At 45.5% G+C, this 19053-nt stretch overlaps 1 protein-coding gene across 2 annotated transcripts in view; it reads left to right on the top strand.

The window, feature by feature from the left end:
• Positions 1-12205: 12205 nt before the first annotated feature.
• Positions 12206-19053, top strand: part of OXTR (oxytocin receptor) — a 31770-nt gene continuing 24922 nt past the window's right edge. The window contains exons 1-2 of one of the 2 annotated variants that reach the window (XM_073901786.1): positions 12206-12240; positions 15723-15945. In XM_073901786.1, coding sequence (XP_073757887.1) covers positions 15899-15945 — 47 coding nt within the window. In that variant the 5' untranslated portion in view covers positions 12206-12240; positions 15723-15898. Of the gene's footprint in view, positions 12241-14924; positions 15075-15722; positions 15946-19053 lie in introns of those variants that run through there. The other variant, XM_073901784.1, reaches the window with a different exon arrangement.

Here is a 19053-nt window from a genome sequence, read left to right as displayed (position 1 = left end):
CTTCCTTCCTTCCTTCCTTCCTTCCTTCCTTCCTTCCTTCCTTCCTTTCTTCCTCCCTCCCTCCCTCCCTCCCTCCCTCCTTCTCTCCTTCTTTCCTTCCTTCCATCCATCCATCCATTTAATTAACACATTTAACATTAACACACATATTCACCAGTTCAGAAGATGCTGAAATGTATACAGCAGAAAGCTGTAGCACCCCCACCTAACACCAGCCTAGCTTTCAGAGGTAACTGAGCGCTCTTAACAATGTTATCTTTTTGGGGCGCCTGGATGGCTCAGTCGTTAAGCGTCTGCCTTTGGCTCAGGTCATGATCCCAGGGTTCTGGGATCAAGCCCCGCATCGGGCTCCCTGCTCCGCGGGAAGCCTGCTTCTCCCTCTCCCACTCCCCCTGCTTGTGTTCCCTCTCTCTGTGTCAAATAAATAAATAAAATCTTAAAAAAAAAAAAAACCAAAAATGTTATCTTTTCTACGATCATATGATTGAATATAATTCAATAAATAAAACAAAAGATTTTTTGTTTTTGCGAAAAAATGCCGTGCCATACTTCCCATACCATTCTTCAATCTGCTTTCTCCCCACCGCAGAGCATGGACAGTTTTCGTGATCATCTCTATGGATCTCTAGGGGCTAGGTAGACTCAGAAGGGGATGGGCAGAGATCGATTGTTTGAGGGTCCCAAGAAAAGGTTGAGAGAGTTTCAGGGAAGCAAGATTGGGAGCATCAAGACTGGTTTCTTTCCACCCAGGAGAATGCGGGGCGAGCCCTGAATTCGGCGGTGGTCCTGTCTGGTAGGTACCTGTGGAGCAGGTTGCCTTGGAGTCCTCTTCTTGGGTTGCAGTCCCAATTCCCTCCTTTGCAGAAGGCAGTGAAGCCAGGCAGCCAGAGCGCTCTGAGCCTCTCAGGGTGAGCCACTGAGCTAGTGCCAGGTGCTCTGAGTGTGAGATGCTGGAGTAGGGGGAGGCGTTGCCTAGCAATAGCATCTGTGGGGGCCGCAGCGTTTCAGTAGATGGTAAGCAGCCTGTGAGTCAACATACGGGAACTTCCAAGGAAGCCAATTGGTTATCAAGCCACATTAAAGGGAGTATGACGTTTAGGATGATGGAGAGGACTGTCTCACCAGCCTCTGGGCTGGGCAGACATCATCTAGAGAAATGGTCTCATCTGTAATCTATGCTTTATGAGGGGCAGAGCAGAATGACATGGCGAGAAAAGGGTCTACAAGACTCTGTCCAGAGGGTGGATCCAAGACACTGAAGATAAGGAGCTTGAATGAGGGAGCTTTGTTGCAGAGTCTATAAAGGTATTATGGTAAAGTCCATGGGTACTGGGGCCAGGGAGAAAGTACTGCCACTAACAGTGTGACCTTGGGCAAGTTGCTCATCTTCTCTGAGCCACAATGTCCTCAGCTTTAAAAGAAAGGACTTAGAAATGTGATTTTGAAGACCAGCCCACATTTGAGCATTGTAGATCTAACTTTATGTCTGTCTTTATTATCTCCTAGTGACAGCTCTGGAAGCACTGTGAACATGGCCAGGCTGGATGCTCTGGGGGAGGGCAGGGAAATGCCCAGTGTGGGTCTTAGCAAGCTGTAGGACTTGGCTTTCTTCCTGATCACCTGTGGCCTTCAAATCTGAGAGGAGCAATCAGAGAGGAAATGTAGATTCTTGCTCTAAAAGTAGGAGCAGAGCATTGGTTTCCTGAAGACATGTAGATCCTGATTTTCCTAAGCAATAAAATTAAGTCTCAAACTGACTTCATGAAGCTGTGCCCAGCATTTCTGGGCAATAACATCCTAGGTTTTATTAAATAATGATAGCAATAATATGAAAAACTTAGTAGCACCATCTGTGTCAGTTTCTGCTCTAAGTGCATATTATGTATATTAACTCAATTAGTCCTCAAAGGAAGTATTATTAGTAATATCCCCACTTTACAGATAAAGGAACTCAAGTACAAAGAGGTTAAGAACTTGTCTGAGATCATCTAGCTAAATTATCATCTCTTCCTGCAGATGAATGCTGATGGGAAAATCAAACAAACGAAGTCCCCATGAAGCAGTATCTAAATTAATCTAGAAGCTCCCCCCAACCAGCTCCATCTAACCTCCTCTGTCCAAACCCAGCCAAATAGTAGCAGATCTCTGGGAAATGTGGTTAGCTGCATCAGAAATACCAGAATGCTTTCCATAGAGAGCAAAATGAGTAAAATCCTTTTCTTTATGTGGTTTCATCAGTTCAAGGACTAAGTCAAAGAGACAAGTCCTTTTTCTTTCTCCCTCAGCCTACTTTTAATAGTGTTAATATAGCTGTGTCTTTTACTGTAAATCTCCTCAAATCTCCTTAGAAAGCTGACAGATAGAAGTAATGAACAGCTGGAGTGTATTTTATGTGCTGGCCTTTACTCCCAGTGCTTTGATCCTGACTAGAAGTCTGTGAGGGTCTTCAGTCATCCTCACTCCCATTAGAGATAATAGTAAGAGCCTTCATACAGCAAATGCCTATTGGGGGCAAAACTTTGTGTGCATTATCTCATTTAATTGTCATAGTAACACCTTTTCACGGTGGAGGAGATGGAGGCTTGGAAGAACTGACTTGCCTAAGAGCGTACCCAGATCCATCTGCTTTTGACCTCTCTCTCTGCTGTTACCCTAGTGCAAGGCACCATCCCCTTTCACAGGCTGCTTTCATAGCTCTCTGCTGACCCCTCCGCTCCCACTTTTGGCCCCTGTGTAGATTGCATCATTGACCACATTACTCTTGTATTCTTCTGCTTTGTGTGGACTTTGCAGTTCTTCTGATCAAAGGGGTGGAATGTATTTTCTTGCCCCTTGACTTTGGGTTTGGTCATGTGACTTGCTTTGACTAATGCAATAAGGCAGATCCTTAAAAGATTTGTTTCACTTGACATCTTGAGCTTCTGTTGTCACCTAGAGAATGGTATGTCTGCAACAGCCTGCTGGTCCCAGGAGAATTATCCAGCCAGGCTCAGCCTAGATCAGTTTACTCCCAGCAAACTCACACATGCATAAGCTAACTAAATACTTATTATTGACGTGTTCTCAAAGGGTGGACTAAAGGGGATCTGTGAGGTCAAAATTGTTTTTATAATAACGTGAAGACCTTATATATCTTTTATATAGTGTTGACATAGGCACTGATGTTCAATCCAGTGGACTGGATTAAAAAAAACAAGACCCAACTCTATGCTGTTTACAGGAGGCATGCTTTGGATTCACAGGTAAAATAGATTGAAAGTCAAATGATGTAGAAAATTTATCATGCAAACAGCAACCATAAGAAAGCTGTAGTGGTTGTACTAATATCAGGTAGATTTTGAAACAAAAAAAGTTACTAAGAACAAGAAGGGACATTCTATAATGATGAAAGAATAAATCCATCAGGAAAATGTGACAATTATAAACATATATAAGCCTAATAGTGTCCTAAAATACATTAAGCAAAAACTGATGGAACTGAAGGTAGAAATAGACAATTCAACAATAATAGTTTATGACCTCAATATCTTAGCTTCAATAATAGATAGAAAACTAGACAGAAGACCAACAAGGAAATAAAAGACTAGGAATAACATTATAAATGAACTAGACATAGCAGATATCTGTAGAACATTCTGCACAACAGCAGCAGAATCCACGTGCACATGGAACATTCTCCAGGACAGACCAAACACATCATAATAAATTCAAGAGGATGAGAATAATACAGAGTGTGTTCTCTGGCCACAAAGACTGAGATTAGAAATCAACAACAGAATGGCGCCTGGGTCGCTCAATCGGTTAAGTCTGTCTTCGGCTCGGGTCATGATCCCAGGGTCCTGGGATCGAGCCCTGCATCAGGTGCCCTGCTCAGCAGGGAGCCTATTTCTCCCTCTCCCTCTGCTGCTCCCCCTGCTTGTGCTCTCTCTCTCTCACTCTCTCAAGTAAATAAATAAATAAAATCTTTTTTAAAAAAAGAAATCAACAACAGAAGGAAATTTGGAAGCCACGAATATCTGTAAATTACACAACACACTTTCAAATAACCAATGGTAGAAGAAGAAATCACAATGACAAAAAATTCTTTGAAATGAATGAAAATGAAGATACAACATACCAAAACTTATGGGATGCAGCTAAAACAGAGCTTAGAGAGAAATTTATAGTTGTAAATGCCTATATTAAAAAGAAGGAAGATCTCAAATCAACATGATCTTCTACCTTAAGATTCTGGAAAAAGAAAAGTAAACTAAACTCAAAGCAAGCAGGATGAAGATGATAAAGAAGATTAGAGTAGGGATTAATGATATAGAGGATAGAAAAACAACAGAGAAAATCAACAGGATGAAAAGTTACATGAAAAGATCAATAAAGTTGATAAGCTTTTCGCTAAATTGACCAAGTAAGAAAGAGAGAAGACTGAAATTGCTAAAATCAGGAATGATTTTAGGAATTAAAAGGATTATAAGAGAATACAATGAACAACTGTATGACAACAAATGAGATAACTCAGGAAATGAACAAATTCTTAGACAAAATTTATGGAAACTGAAGAAATGACAGAATATCTGAATAGACCCATATAGCAAGTAAAGAGATTGAATTGATGATTAGAAATAAGCAAAACTACCCATAAAGAGACCAGATCCAGAAGGCTTCATTTATGAATTCTACCATATATTTAAAGAATAATTAATGTCAATTTTTTACAAACTTCCAAGAATAGAAGAGGAGAGCACATTTCCCAACTCATTCTATGGGGTCAGCATTACTCTGATACCAAGACCAGGTAAAGATGTCATGGGAGAAGAAAACCACAGACGAATATATCTTAGGAAAAGGGGCCAAAAAAAAAAAAATCCTCAAGGAAGAAGAAAAAAAAACTAGGAAACTGAATCTACAAACATATTAAAAAACAAACCTTACACATCATGACCAAGTGGGATTTATCCCAGGAATTCAAGATTGGTTTAACATCAGAAAATCAAATAATGTAATATACCATATCAGTAGAGTAAAGGGAAATAAAGGAAAAAACAGTCATCTCAATGGATGCAGAAGAAACATTTGATAGAATAATACCTCTTCTGATAAAAATATTCACAAACTAGGAATAGAGGGAACTTCCCCCAAACACAAAAATCCCACAGCTAACCTCATATTTAATAGTGAAACATCGAATGCTTTCCTCCTAAGACCAGGAACAGGACAAGGAGGTTTGCTCTCACCACTTCTATTCAACACCATACAGCAGGCTGTAGTCAGAACACCTCACTAAAAAAACCATTAGAAAAAATAAAAGAGTTTATCAAGGTTGCAGAATACAAGATCCAAATATAAAAATATTTGTATTTCTATACACTTGCAGTGAACAATCTGAATGTGAAATTAAGAAAGTGATTCCATTTACATTAGCATAAAAAATGGAAAGACATCCCATTTTCATGGATCAGAAAACTTACTAATGCTAAGAAGGCAATACTCTCCAAGTTGATCTACAGATTCAGCGCAGTCTGTATCAAAATTCCAGCTGATTGGTAAGCTGATTCTAAAATTCATAGAGAAATGTAAAGGGCCCAGGATAGCCAAAAACCAAAAAGAACAAGGTTGGAGAACTCACCCTTCTCCATTTTAAAACTTACTACAAAGCTACAGTTATCAAGACAGTTTGGTACCAGTATAAGGATAGACATGTAAGTAAATGGATTATCATTGAGGGTCCAGAAATAAGCCATCATCATTATGGTCAGTTGGTTTTCTACAAGCCTTCCAAGGCCATTCAATGGAGAAAGAATAGTCTTTTCAACAAATGGTTCTGAGAAAACTGGATATCCAGATGCTCAAGAATGAATTCAAACCCCTGTCTCATACCAGGTGCAAAAATTAACTCACAGTGCATCAAAGACCTTACATGTAAGAGCTAACACCATAAAAATCTTAAAAGAAACCATACGCATAAATCTTTATGACCTTGGATTTAGCAGTAGTGTCTTAGGTATGACACCAAAATCACAAGTGACCAAAGAAAAAAATAGATAAATTGCCCTTCATCAGAATTGAAAACTTTCATGCTTCAAAGAACACTATCAAGAAAGTGAAAAAGACAACTCACAGAATAGGACAAAATATTTACAAGTCATATTTCTGAAAAGGGAGGTGTTCCTAGAATGTATAAAGAATGTTTATAATGCAATAACAAAAAGATAGCCCAATTTTAAAAAATGGGCAGAGGATGAATAGACAGTTAACCAGATAAGATAGGCAGGTAGCCGGTAAACACACAAGAAGATGCTCAACATCACTAGCCATCAGGATAGTGCAGTTCAAAAGCACAATAAGGTATCACTTCACATCCAGCAAGATGGCTATAATCAAAAGAGAGATAATAACAAGTGTCGACGAGGGTATGGAGAAAATGGAACCCTCATGCCCTGTTAGTGGGAATGTAAAATGATGCAGCCACTTTGGAGAACAGTGGGGACATTCCTTAACATGTTAAACATAGAGTTATCAGGGGCGCCTGGGTGGCTCAGTCGTTGAGCGTCTGCCTTTGGCTCAGGTCATGATCCCAGGGTCCTGGGATCGAGCCCCACATTGGGCTCCCTGCTCCGCGGGAAGCTTGCTTCTCCCTCTCCCACTCCCCCTGCTTGTGTTTCCTCTCTCACTGTGTCTCTGTCTGTCAAATAAATAAATAAAATCTTAAAAAAAAAAAAAAACATAGAGTTATCATATGCCCCAGCATTTTCACTCCCAGATGTATGCCCAAGAAAACTGAAAATATGTGTTCATAGAAAAACTTGCACACAAATGTTTATGATGGTAATATTCATCACAGTAGTCCTTCCTTATCTGTGGTATGCTTTCCATGATGTCATGTTACTAATGGTCAACCGTAGTCCAGAAGCAAATGATCCTCCTTCTGACATATGGTCAGGTCAATAGTAGCCTGACGCTACATCGCTGTGCCTATGTCATTCCCCTCGCTTCATCTCATCACGTAGGCATTTTATCATCTCACACCATCACAAGAAGAAGGATGAGAACAGTACAATAAGATATTTTGGGAGAGAGACCACGTTCGCATAATAACTTTTATTGTAGTATATTGTTAGGTTTATTCTATTCATTATTGTTGTTAATCTCTTACTGTGCCTAACTTATAAATTAAACTAGTATATTTAGGGTCGGTACGATCCATGATTTCAGTCATCCACTGGGGGTCTTGGAACTTATCCCCCACAGATAAGGGGGGGCTACTGTAGAGCCCAAAAGAGGAAACAACCCAAATATACATCAACTGAATGGCAAAACGGCTACACAATTGAATAGTATTTAGCAATAAAAAGAAATGTAATACTGTGACACATGCTGCAGCAATGGATGAACCATGAAACCATTACATGAGGTAAAAAAAAGTCAGATATAAAAGACCACATATCGCATGATTCCATGGTTCCTGGTTATGAAATGACCAGGCAATCCATAGATATGGAAAATACATGAGTGGTTGCCTAGAGCTGGAGGTTTGCAGAGAAATGGGGAGTATGCTAATGAGTATGAAGTTTCATCATGAATTGAGGAAAATGTTCCAAATGACTTAAAATCCTATAGATGACTTAAAATCCCATAAATGACATAAAATCCCATAAACCTTACAGTTCTGGAGGTCAGAAGTTGGGAATGGATCTCCCTGGGCTAACAGCTAGGTTTCATTCCTAGGGCTGCATTCCTTCTGGAGGCTCTCCAGGAGACTGTTCCCTTGTCTTTTCCAGCTTCTAGGCCACCTGCACTTTTTGGTTGGTGCCTCCTTCCTCCATCTTCAAAGATAGCAGTGTAGCATCCTACGGTCTCTCTCTAACACTGACACGGACTCTGCTCCCTACCCTCTTTCATCTATAAGGAACCTTGTGATTACATTGGGTCCACCCACATGACCCAGTAAAATATCCCCCATCTCAAGGTTGGCTGACCAGTGACTTTAATTTCACCTTGCCATGCAACAGAAGAGATTCACAGGTCCTAAGGATTAGGTCATGGACATCTTGGTGGTGGGGCATTATTCTGCCTACCACAGGTGGGTAAAACTGCTGGTACTTGAATATGAATCGAGGCCCTGGTACCGCTTTCCAGTAGTAGTCATTTTATTCTTCAATGCCACATACTTAGAGTAAAAAATGCCAGTTCCACTTAAAAATGTTCTGGACGAAGCAGGAAAAAATACTGATTTTGTTAAATATCAACTTTTGAGCACACTGCTCTTTCATAGTCCGGGTGATGAGATAGGAAGTAGGCACAAAGCACTTCTGCATATGATGTATGGGGGTTGTGACAAGGAGATGCACCAGTGCAGTTAGTTGCTTGAGTTGTGAGTTGGACTAGCTGCTTTTTTCATGGAACATAGTTTTTACTGGAAAGAGCTAGTGAAAACAAACTATGAGTGTTCATATTTGGGTATCTCTCAGACCCTTTCTCAAAAATGAATGAAATGGACTTGTCACTTCAAAGAAAAGAGTTTACAGGATATGTTGACAAGGATTAAATTAGAGCTTTGAACGGAAAATTAGAACTTCTGAAAACTTGTACATAACTCGCTGAGTTTGATGGCTTCCTAATACCTAAAGACACTCCCGATGAGATCATTGGTGATATTAATGAATGTGAGTTTTAGAATGTTGTTTGAGGAAATTTATCAACATTTAGAAGATCTATATAAACTCAGCGAACTAATATTTTTCAAATGACTAATGCAGGTTGTTATGAAATCATGCATGGGTAAATATGCATTTAATGGTCAAGATCAATCAGTGGGTTTTGATATATCAGTGTGTTAAAAGTTCATTTAGATTCAGTTCCCACATTGCTACTAGCCTTTTTGAAACAATGACATGTTGAGTTTTAGTGTAGTACCAAAGAAGAAAATCCACAATACTGAAAAAGCTGTTAAAATACTCTTCCTTTTTCTAACTACATCTGAGTAAGTCTCCTTTTTCATCCTGTTCCTCAACCAGAACTTCATATTGCAACTGATTGAATGTAGAAACAGATACCATAATTCAATTGCCTTCTTTTGAGCCAGATCGTGAAGAGATTTGCAAAAATGCAAATAATGCTATATATTTGTTTTGTTTTGGTGCAGTGGTTTTAATAAAATGCTGTGGTTTTAATTAAAAGGTTTTGATTACTGGGGCACCTGGGTGGCTCAGTTGGTTAAGTGTCCGAGTCTTGATTTCGGCTCAGGTCATGATCTCAGGGTGATGAGACTGAGCTGTGGTGGAGCCTGCTTAAGATTCTCTTCTCTCTCTCCCTCTGCCCCCACCCACTCGCGTTCTCTCTCTCTCTCTAACTAAAACTAAAAATAAAGTTTTGATTACTAAAAAAAAATAAAATCTTAAAAAAGCTGCGGGGGGGGGTGGGGCGGGCACCTGGCTGGCTCACTCAATAAAGTGTGTGACTCTTGATCTTGGGGTTGTGAGTTCGAGCTCACTTTGGGTGTAGAAATTACTTAAAAAAATAAAATCTTAAAAAAAAAGTTTTGTATGTTAACATGTAATTGGTTTATTATTGTTATTTTAAAGGGAATTAATATTTAAAAATTTCTCACAGTTAAGATTTTTAATACACTTCAGTATCAATAAAAATAACATATACAAAAGTTGTTTGGGGTGGGGTCCTTGGTAATTTTTAAGTGTATAAAGGTGCCCTGAAACTAAAAACTTTGAGAACAACTGTATTATCAAATGCCATTGAGCTTTTGTGGCTGTTTGCTATGCAGCAGTACCAAACCAGTATACTCTCTGGTGGTCATGTGTCTACTTAGCATAGTGATCTTTGAAAATATTCATCATTCTGGGCGCCTGGGTGGCTCAGTCGGTTGAGTATCTGTCCGACTCTTGATTTTGGTTTAGGTTGTGGTCTCAGGGTCGTGAGATTGAGCCCCGTATCAGGCTCTGTGCTGGGTGTGGAGCCTGCTTAAGATTCTCCCTCTCCCTCTGCCCCCATCCCCCTCTCTAAAAAAAAAAAATATATATATATATATATATAATATATATATAATAGAAAATATTCATCATTCCATCAACAGATAAACAGAGAAAATGTGGAGATACACATGTATATATATGTGTATGTATATATACACATATATATACAAAATACTCTTCACTCATAAAAAAGAAGAAAATCCTTCCATTTGCAACAACATGGATGGATGGACCTTGATGCATTATGCTAAGAAAAGTAAGTCAGGCAGAGAAAGGCAAATATTGTATGATCTCACTTATATGTGGAATCTAAAAAAACAAAACCACACTCATAGAAAAAGATCAGATTTGTGGTTACCAAGAGAAGGTGGGGGGATTGGATGGAGGTGCTCAAATGTACAAAACTCCAGTTATAAGACAAGTACTGGGGATCTAACAGTTGACACTACTGTATGGTATATCTGAAAGTTGCTAAGAGAGTAAATTGTAAAATTACTCATGATGAGGGGAAAAATATTTTCCTTCTTTTTTGTTACCTGTATATGATGGAGGCTAACTAAATGTTTTGTGGTAATTATCCCACAATAAATATTAAGTCATTACGCTGTACACCTTAAACTCATACAGTGCTGTATGTCAATTATATCTCAATAAAAGTGGGAAAAAAGAAACCTGCTGACACCTTACTCATGAATGTATAGTGTCCAGAAGTGTGAGAAAATAAATTTGCGTTATTCAAGCAAAAAAAAAAAAAATCTGTAGGATTATATCATTACCCCGCTCGAAACTTCCAATTTCTCTTACATTTAGAATGAAGTCCAAATTCTTCTGCGGGCTCACGAGGCCCTCCATGATCTGGCCCTTGACCTCCATGACCTCATTTCTTACTACCGTACCCTCAGTTCACTCTACTCTGGCCACACTGCCCTTCATGCTACATCACATTGTTGCTGCCTCAGGGCCTTTGCACTTGCAGTTTTCGCTGCCTAAAATGCTCATCTCCCATAGCCAACTCCCTGTTTATCGAGTCTTTGCCCAGTGTTACCTCCTCAAATTGGCCTTCCCTGATCGCTTCACCTAAAATAGCAGCCAAGTCTCCCTCCATCCCCTTACCTTGGTTTTTTTCTTCTTCAGAGTTCTTACTCCCTCCTACTGTTCTATGTGTATATTTGTTTATGGTCTCTCCCACTGGAACGTAAGCTCCACGAGGGCGGGGACCTTGTCTGTCTTACTCATAGCCCAATCTCAAGGGCCCGAAACAGTGCCTGGGACTTCACACACCTGGGAGTTCCTAGCGGTAAATCCCTCAGAGCTAAGGTTGTGTTTTAGTAAACATCTCTGTGTGGTTAGTTTCTTGGAATGGGAACTTATGATGGGGGCGGCAGCGTTTTCCAGGAAAGGTGGGTTGGACATCATGCTTTGGGCCCTACTTCCTTGAGAGCTGTGGGTTCACAGACTTGTGTGTCAGTGTGGGGTCTGAGAGAGGCGTTAGGACAAGGCTTGGCGGCAGGTGTGGCCTCTTTGACAGGCGGGGCCCAGGCATGACTGGAGTCTTGCTGCTCTGGACTTGGAGTGGGAACCTCCCAGAGGGGCCATTTCCGGGAAATGGCTGGCAGGCTAGCCTCGTGCCCGGCCTTTGCAGTCACGCAAACCTGGGTTCAAACCCAGGCTGTTTGTTTGTTTGTTTGTTTTTTCCTAGCTGTGTCACCTGGAACAAGTTACGTAGCTTTCCCCAGCTCCCAGGTGTTACCTGTAGACTGAGGCTGGCAATGGGCTACACTCCCCCGAATTTAACTGAGGTAGTTCCGCAGAGCTCTCAGGAAGCATACAGCAAGCACTCAGTATGACTGCCCTGCTGCCACGGAAGAGAATCATTCCCTAGTCTCAATTTCCTCTTCTGAGGAATGGGATTCCTGCTGAAGGACCTCAAGGAATTGTTTTTTAAGCTTTCACAGATGAATAGACCGAATGTGCTCTGAGGAAGAACGAAAGCAGGACAGATGGGAGGTGGTTCTGATTAGGCCTCTTTATAAAGGCTCTTCGGCTCCCTGCAGAGTCTCAGTTGTGCAGGCCAGAGGAGCCCGGCTTCTGCAGGGGTTCAGTTCCCTCTGCCTGCAGCCTCGTTTGGATGCAAGCGGCAGCCATTCCCTCTCCAGACACCCTGGACAGCTGTTGGTGGGGGCCACACAATGCCCAGCTGTTGCCAGGCCGGACAGGACCTCCGGGTGCTGCAGACCCTGCCTGGGAGGGCAAAGCCAAGGTAAGGCTGCAGGAGAGGCTCAGCGGCAGCCCTCTTGCTGCTCCTGTCCCCGGCGGGTGGCCTGGCAGGGAGGGGCAGCTCGCCTTCTGTCAAAGTTGACCAGGCCACTCGATAACCTTTTCTTTGAGTCTGAACTTCAGGAAGCTCCGCAGGAGCAAGAAAGCTGGATGCAGCCTGGGCAGCTCTGTGCCTACGGGTAGGGTTGGGTGTCCACCCTGCTTCTCTTGATACCACAAGTTAGGTAAGTGAGATTTGAATTAGGGTTTAGGCTAAACCTCACTGAGGCTAAAATTAATTCAGTTGGGTCAAACATTTCCCCCAAAAGGCAACCTGACGTAGAATGGGATCTGGGTTTGGAACTAGTCCCAGCTGGATTTGAACGTTCCCTCCCCGACCCACATACTCTGCCTGGCTGAGGGGACTTTTGCAACCCAAGTTCATTTACCAGAAGTCCCTCTTTATTTCTTTTTTTTTTTTTTTTTAAGATTTTGTTTGTTTATTTGACAGAGACACAGTGAGAGAGGGAACACAAGCAGGGGGAGCGGGAGAGGGAGAAGCAGACTCCCTGTTGATCAGGGAGCCCGATGCGGGGCTCCATCCCAGGACCCTGGGACCATGACCTGAACTGAAGGCAGATGCTTAACGACTGAGCCACCCAGGTGCCCCAGAAGTCCCTCTTTAAATGGATATTCCTCAAGAAGGGAAATGGCATTAGACCTCTGATCTGGCAGGAGAAATAAGTGACTCCAAGAGCTTTTTCCTAGAATCCCAGATACTTGGGGGCAGGGACACAAGAGAGATGTGCCCCCTTGCCCCAGGCCTGTGTGTGTTTCCCCACAAACACTTAATAGACACTTACTGAATTGCTCTCTTGTACCAGCTGCTTTTCATACCCATTCTCACCCTTGCACCATTCGATAAAGGAAGGTATTCTTGTCTTCTTGTTACAGTTGGGAAGACATCCTGGTGCCTGTATGAACGCACGCACACTGTCAGCCCTGGCATTTCCATGTATGTGGCACTGGGTTATTAGTCAAGTCATTTATCACGGGACTTGTGCACACACACCGTGTTAGGCACGGGGGGTGGTGGGGGGGTAGTGGTAAATGCCGCCAGACCTGGCTTCTGCCTCTGGGGACAGGCATTATTCACCGCCCCCCCCCACACACACAGCTGAAATCACACCAGTGCAAAGTGCTAAGGAGAGGTCTGTAGTACCACACGGGGTCCTGACGGGCTTAGGAGGACGTGGTGGGTTTGTTGGGATATGACACACGAGCAAGAGGGAACTTGGCAGTGGCAGAAGCTCAGAGAATTGCAAAGAGGGTGGCACAAGCCAAGGTTGCCTGGTGGCAGGGGCTGGGTCCCTCGGGTGCCATGGGCTGTGTTAAAGCATTTGGTCTTTATGCCCCAGGGAAAGACACGGAACTGTTACCAACAGAGGATGATGTCATCACATGTGACATTTTCAAAGGTGACTTTCGGGGCACCTGGGTGGCACGGTCAGTTAAGCCTCTGACTCTGGGCTTTGGCTCTGGTGGCGATCTCAGGGCGGTGACACTGGGCTTGCGTCGGGCTCCCTGCTCAGCATGGACTGGCTTGAGACTCTCTCTCCCTTTTCCTCTGTCCCTCTCCCCCATGCTGTCTTTTTCTCTGTCTCTCAAATAAATAAATCTTAAAAAAAAAAACAAATCAAAAGCAACTCTGGCTGCTGTCTGGAGAGCAGGTGGGAGGGGCAGCCTGGCGAGTGTGTGTGAGGGGCAGCTTGAAGTGGAGCGTGGCATGGAGGTCGGAGGGAGGACATGGAGCGTGGCATGGAGGTCATGGAGGGAGGGCAGCTCCAAGAGGTGCTTCGGAGGGATGGGGTGGATGGTTCGCAGGAAGCTTCCGGAAGGCTGGCTTCACGGGCATGCAGTCTATGCCTCAGCGTCGGCCCCATCCTCAGAGGGCCCCACACTTGCTTTAACACTCTTCTCTCACTGTCTGGAAATTCGTAATAGTGTTTGACCAAGGGGCTCTGCATTTTCACTTTCCTTTCACTGGAAAGGGGAATTTTCTGCCCCTCACTTGGCACTGGGTCCTACAGGTTAGGAAACTGGGCCTACCCCCTGGGGCTGGACCCAAGGATCTCAGGACTGCCTCTCCCCCAGTTGCAGGCAGTCTTTGAACCAGCTCATCTGAGTGGGTGCCCAGGCCTGGCCCCGTAGGGCTCGTGGCCCGGGGCCACCCACCTGGGCATGAATCACAGCTTCAGCCCAGGGGCCCTGGCCCTGCAAGGAGTCAGCAGAGGAGGGCCATTTTTTTTTTTTTTCTCCCATTCTGGACCTCATTTTGATTCTCTCAGAAACAAAGGGGATGTGTAGGATGATTTCTAGAGTTCTCTCCGGCCCCGACATGTTGTGTTTGATCTGGTTCCTGGCCGCCTGTTCGTGTTGTGCGAGGCGCTCAGGGCTGCTGGGATGTGTGTGTGGGGGGTGGGGGGTGGGCGGCTAGGCAGGGCCCTTGCTTGTCTTCTCTGTCACTTGCCTGATTTTCCACCATTAGAAATGCACTGTGAGGTCACAACCAAAGCCCTCTGAGAGCAGTGATATTTGGGGTATTTTCAGCTGAAATTTGAGTGGTGTGGTCTTCATCGGCAGGGGCAGGGGAAGACTTGTTAAGAGAGGGTGGACCCTTCCCCCCCCCATCACAATTTGGCCTCGGACAAGGCTTCCCAGGCCCCCTGGGTGGGCCAGGAGTAACAGTGTGCCAGCAGACCGTTTCTGCTGGCCTAGAAGACCTCTGCTTTCTGGAAGTGGCCCTACAGTTGGCAGAGGTTTCTGTCTCCTTTCCAGGTGGCTTGCCTTGGTACTCTGGGTCTTGTGTAGGACTGTGTGGTTTCTTGAGGACCAATACCCTTGGCTCCTAATCTGCGACCTTCAGCAATAATTTTGGGATGGGATGTGTGTGGGGGGTGGAGGCACATGGGGAGAACTCTCACTAACAGGGTTTTCTGGGGCTCTTATCATAAGCAGGCTCTGCTTCACTCAAATGAGGGTGCTGCCGTGAGCCTTGAGCTTTTGGGCTTGGGGTAGAGAGGACAGATTCCAGCTTCATCTTCAGGGCAGGGCCATCGGTTTCCAAGCTGTAGCGTCCAGACTCCTGCACATTCTTGTAGGCAGCGACCACCGTGGTACCCACCACAGGCCACGGGCCACTCTAGGTCTTGTTCCATTGAGTCTTCCTGAACCCCTCAGTGACCTGGTGTGATTGTGTACTTTCCAAAGATGGCACAGAAATTCTTTTGGTCTCATTTGCCTCTAGCACCTCCCCCTGAAAGAGGCAGAGCATAGTTCTCCTCCTCCTGACTGTGAGTGGGACTTTGATACCACCTCGTTGAAAGGAATGTGGTAGAGGGAGAGGATGTGACTTCTGGTGATACGGCTTCTTTCCAGATCTTTATCCTGTCTGTCTCTCTCTCTCTCTCTGTCTCTCTCACATAGGAAGCTGGCCTTTGGAACCCAGCTGCCATGCATGAGGCAGCGTGGGAGCCCATTTGCAGGGGCTCTAACTACAGCCCCAGCTCTGGTCCCCACCAGAACCCACCACTGTCTGCGGGAGACCAAGCCTTCACGAGCCATAGAGGATTCCAACCCTAGCCTTTGAGTCGTTCCAACTGATGTTGAATGAAGCAGAGACGGGCTATCCTGGCCAAGCCATCATTTTGTGAGTGGCATAAATGTTGTTTTAAAGCCTACATCTTGGGCCCATTAGTTCTGTAGCCATAGTAACCGGAGCACATGGGTATTATCACCGTCATCGCTTGTTAATTGAGTTAACCGAGGCACAGAGAGGCTGAGGCTGTCTCTCCGGGTAACACCGTGAGCAGGTGGCAGCAGGCCTGCCTCACCCCTCCATGCAACGCTGGATCCAGGAGCTCTGTGTCTATGCAAGGCGAGCCTGCATGAGCCAGTTCACTGAATCCTCCTCCGCCAGCCTTGAACTCTGAGGGTCCCCTGAAGGCAGAAATAAGGAGACCTCGGGAGAGCTGAGGCTTTAGGATCATCCATTTTGGAGGGAGCATAGGGAGTGTCCACTCTCTGGCACCCAGGTCCAGAGTTCCAGAACTCAGTTCTCAGAAAAGGGGCAACTGATGAGGAGGGGTCAGAGATCTGGTCTGATACCGGTGATCGGGGCAATCTTAGGCAGTCACTTCTTGTCGCAAGCCTCAGTTTCTCCATCTGTAAAGGGGGCAAGGTGTGGAATTTGACAAAGGGATGAGCAGGAAGGGCACTCCCAGTAGGGGGCAGGCTACTCGAGGGGAGGGAGTGTCAGGAGTCCTGCCCATGGAGCCTGGCTTGCTGCAGGGAGCAGAGTTTTGTGGGCGCAGAGGAGGTAGACGGGCAGGCCAGGGGCCTGCAAGGGGCTGTGGGGTGGAATTAAGAGTCTGCTAGGGACTGGGAGTGTGGTGTCTGTGCCATGTTGGAGGAGCGGTTTGGTCAGTGGGGAGCTTAACCAGCACCCTGAGCCTGGTGTACAGATGGGAGCTCAGCCTCTGTTTCACTGGGTGACATCAGAGGCCCTTCCTCCTTTCCAGCCCTCACATCCGCCCTACGGGAAATGAACTGAGATGTGTATCTGTGTTCTTCCTCGTCCTAGCGCTCCAGAATCCTGGGGTCTTGCCCTCAGCTCGGCTGTCCTGGCTCAGCTCTGGGATGTGGCTTTTAGGGAAAAGCTCCTGCACATGGGCTGCCTCCAGGAATACAGGCTGAGGGACCTTGGCTGTCCCGGCCTGGTCTGGTGCATCTTTCTTGTGAGGACATGTTGCTGGAGCATGGCCCTTTAGGACATGGTTGATGAAGTGTCACAGCATCTTACAAGTGGAGAGAAAGTGCTGCGTGCTTGACAGCTTCGGGAAGAGCTGGGCGAGGGGATGGAAGAAAGCAGCTGTTCCGTTCCAGTGGGGTTCCTGCTGCGGGACCAGGACCCCAGCCGGCTGCCAGCCCCACCCAAGGCCTAGGATGCTTGGGAACACTTGCAGGGAATGCCCCGACTTCTCCAGTAGGTGAGGCAGAGCACTGCGGGGGCAAAGCAGAGGGCTGGAGTCTGGAGTTACTCCCGTCAGTCTGTGACAAGGCCTTTGGAAAACAGAATTCCCTCTTTTCAGATTGCAAAAATAATCCATATGTACTATGAATATTAGAAGGTACAGACCATCAAAGTATCATGTCCATCCGTGACCCTACCCACCAGAGATAGCTGCTGTTAATTTATTTGTAACATCCTTTATCGATAATTCTTGTCCTCCTTTCTCCCCTCCATCTCCCCCTCCCCCTCCCCCTCCTCCTCTATCATCTTCTTCTTCCCCTCCCCCACGTCCCCCCCACCCCCCCCCCCCCCCCATTGCACGTCAGTGAACACAGATCCACCCTGTCATTTGTCCCTTCTAGGCGGTCTTTCCCCGGAGGTACATAACAGCGGTCTTCTCCCATGCACCGTTTGTGACCGTTGTCAACAAGGCCCGATGAACATCTGTATACACATCTCTTTGCCTTCTTGTCCGGTTGTGTCCTGGAGTTCTGTCACCAGAAGGATTCATTTGCTGCATCAAATAGTATCCAGGTTTTCAAGGCCTTTGATCCACATTGGTCTATTTCCTTCTAAGGAGACTGTCCCCAAATCCGCTCCCTTTGTGATTCTTTGAGGCCCCCCGGCCCCCCCCCCCCCCCCCGCCCCGAGGTATTTCTCTTGTTCAGTCTCACAGTCTGAGAGGTGAAAAATGCTGTTTTCAGTTGTTGAAGACTTCCTCTCCTGGCCGGAGTTTCCACACTCTTCCTACCTGGGTTTCCTGAGGACCTACTACGTGCCCTCGCCACCCCTGCTACTGAGGAGGTTTCCCCGTGCAGCCCGTTCTGTGCCCGCTGCTTTGCTCCGTGTGTTTGGCCGCCCAGACTTAGAAAATGACAGACAGGGCTGGAGGGGACCTTAGAGATGGTCCAGTGCCCTCATTTTAAGGAGAGGAAGCCGAGGCCAAGGAGGGGAGGGGGCTTGCCGTCAGTGCGATTGGAACTCTGAATTCAGGCAGGAATTCCAGTCCTTAGGCTCCTCCCGATTTTCCCACCCACCCTCAGGAGCACCGGTTGGTCCGGTTTAAGTCCTGGGTTCCATCCAGGGTCACCTACAGCAGGTGCTAAGAAAATATTTACCGAATGAGTGTGCATAACAGAGCACAGGAAATAGTACATTTTGTGAAAATGTGCTCAACATTCCAAGAAGAAAGGATGTTTTGTTGGATGCCCCTCTGGGAAGAAATGCCTTTTTTTTTTTTTTTTTTTAAAAAAAAAGAAAGTGAGGAGGCTGTTGGAATTGGTGTAGGAGGAGAGATGGGGCTGCCTGGGGCTTAGGGCAGTGTTTGTGTTTGGAGCTGTCGGTCACTGGAATTTCCCTCAGGCTCCTCGGTGCTCCCAGAGATGGACTGACAGACACAGGGTAGGGGTGGCAAGAGCTTAGTTCCCTCTGGTGGCTTGTGCGCATCTACACGGACTTCTTAAATGGTCCGCGGGGACTGTCTCACGTCCTCTCCCTTACCCCCTTGCCTCAGACCGCACCCCCGTGCCCTCGCCTTCACCAGAAGGTCCTTCTGGCTTTTATCTCCAGCACTTTTTCGGTGCTGCTCAGGCCCTTCAGGACACAGGAAGTGGCTTGGTCTACAAGAGACTGAAGTTTTGGTCCGACTTCATTTCTGGCGGCAATGGGACCTTGGGCAAGTCAGCCGTCCTTGCCATGTCAACCCGGCCATCTTCCTGTTCAGGCCAGACTGGCTCTCAAGGGGGC

Source organism: Callorhinus ursinus, unplaced genomic scaffold, assembly GCF_003265705.2.
Source record: "Callorhinus ursinus isolate GAN/ISIS: 27379988/994484 unplaced genomic scaffold, GSC_fseal_2.0 scaffold15, whole genome shotgun sequence".
Lineage (NCBI taxonomy): Eukaryota > Metazoa > Chordata > Mammalia > Carnivora > Otariidae > Callorhinus > Callorhinus ursinus.
Note: the sequence above shows the minus strand (reverse complement) of the source record. Positions and strands in the feature narration are given on the sequence as shown.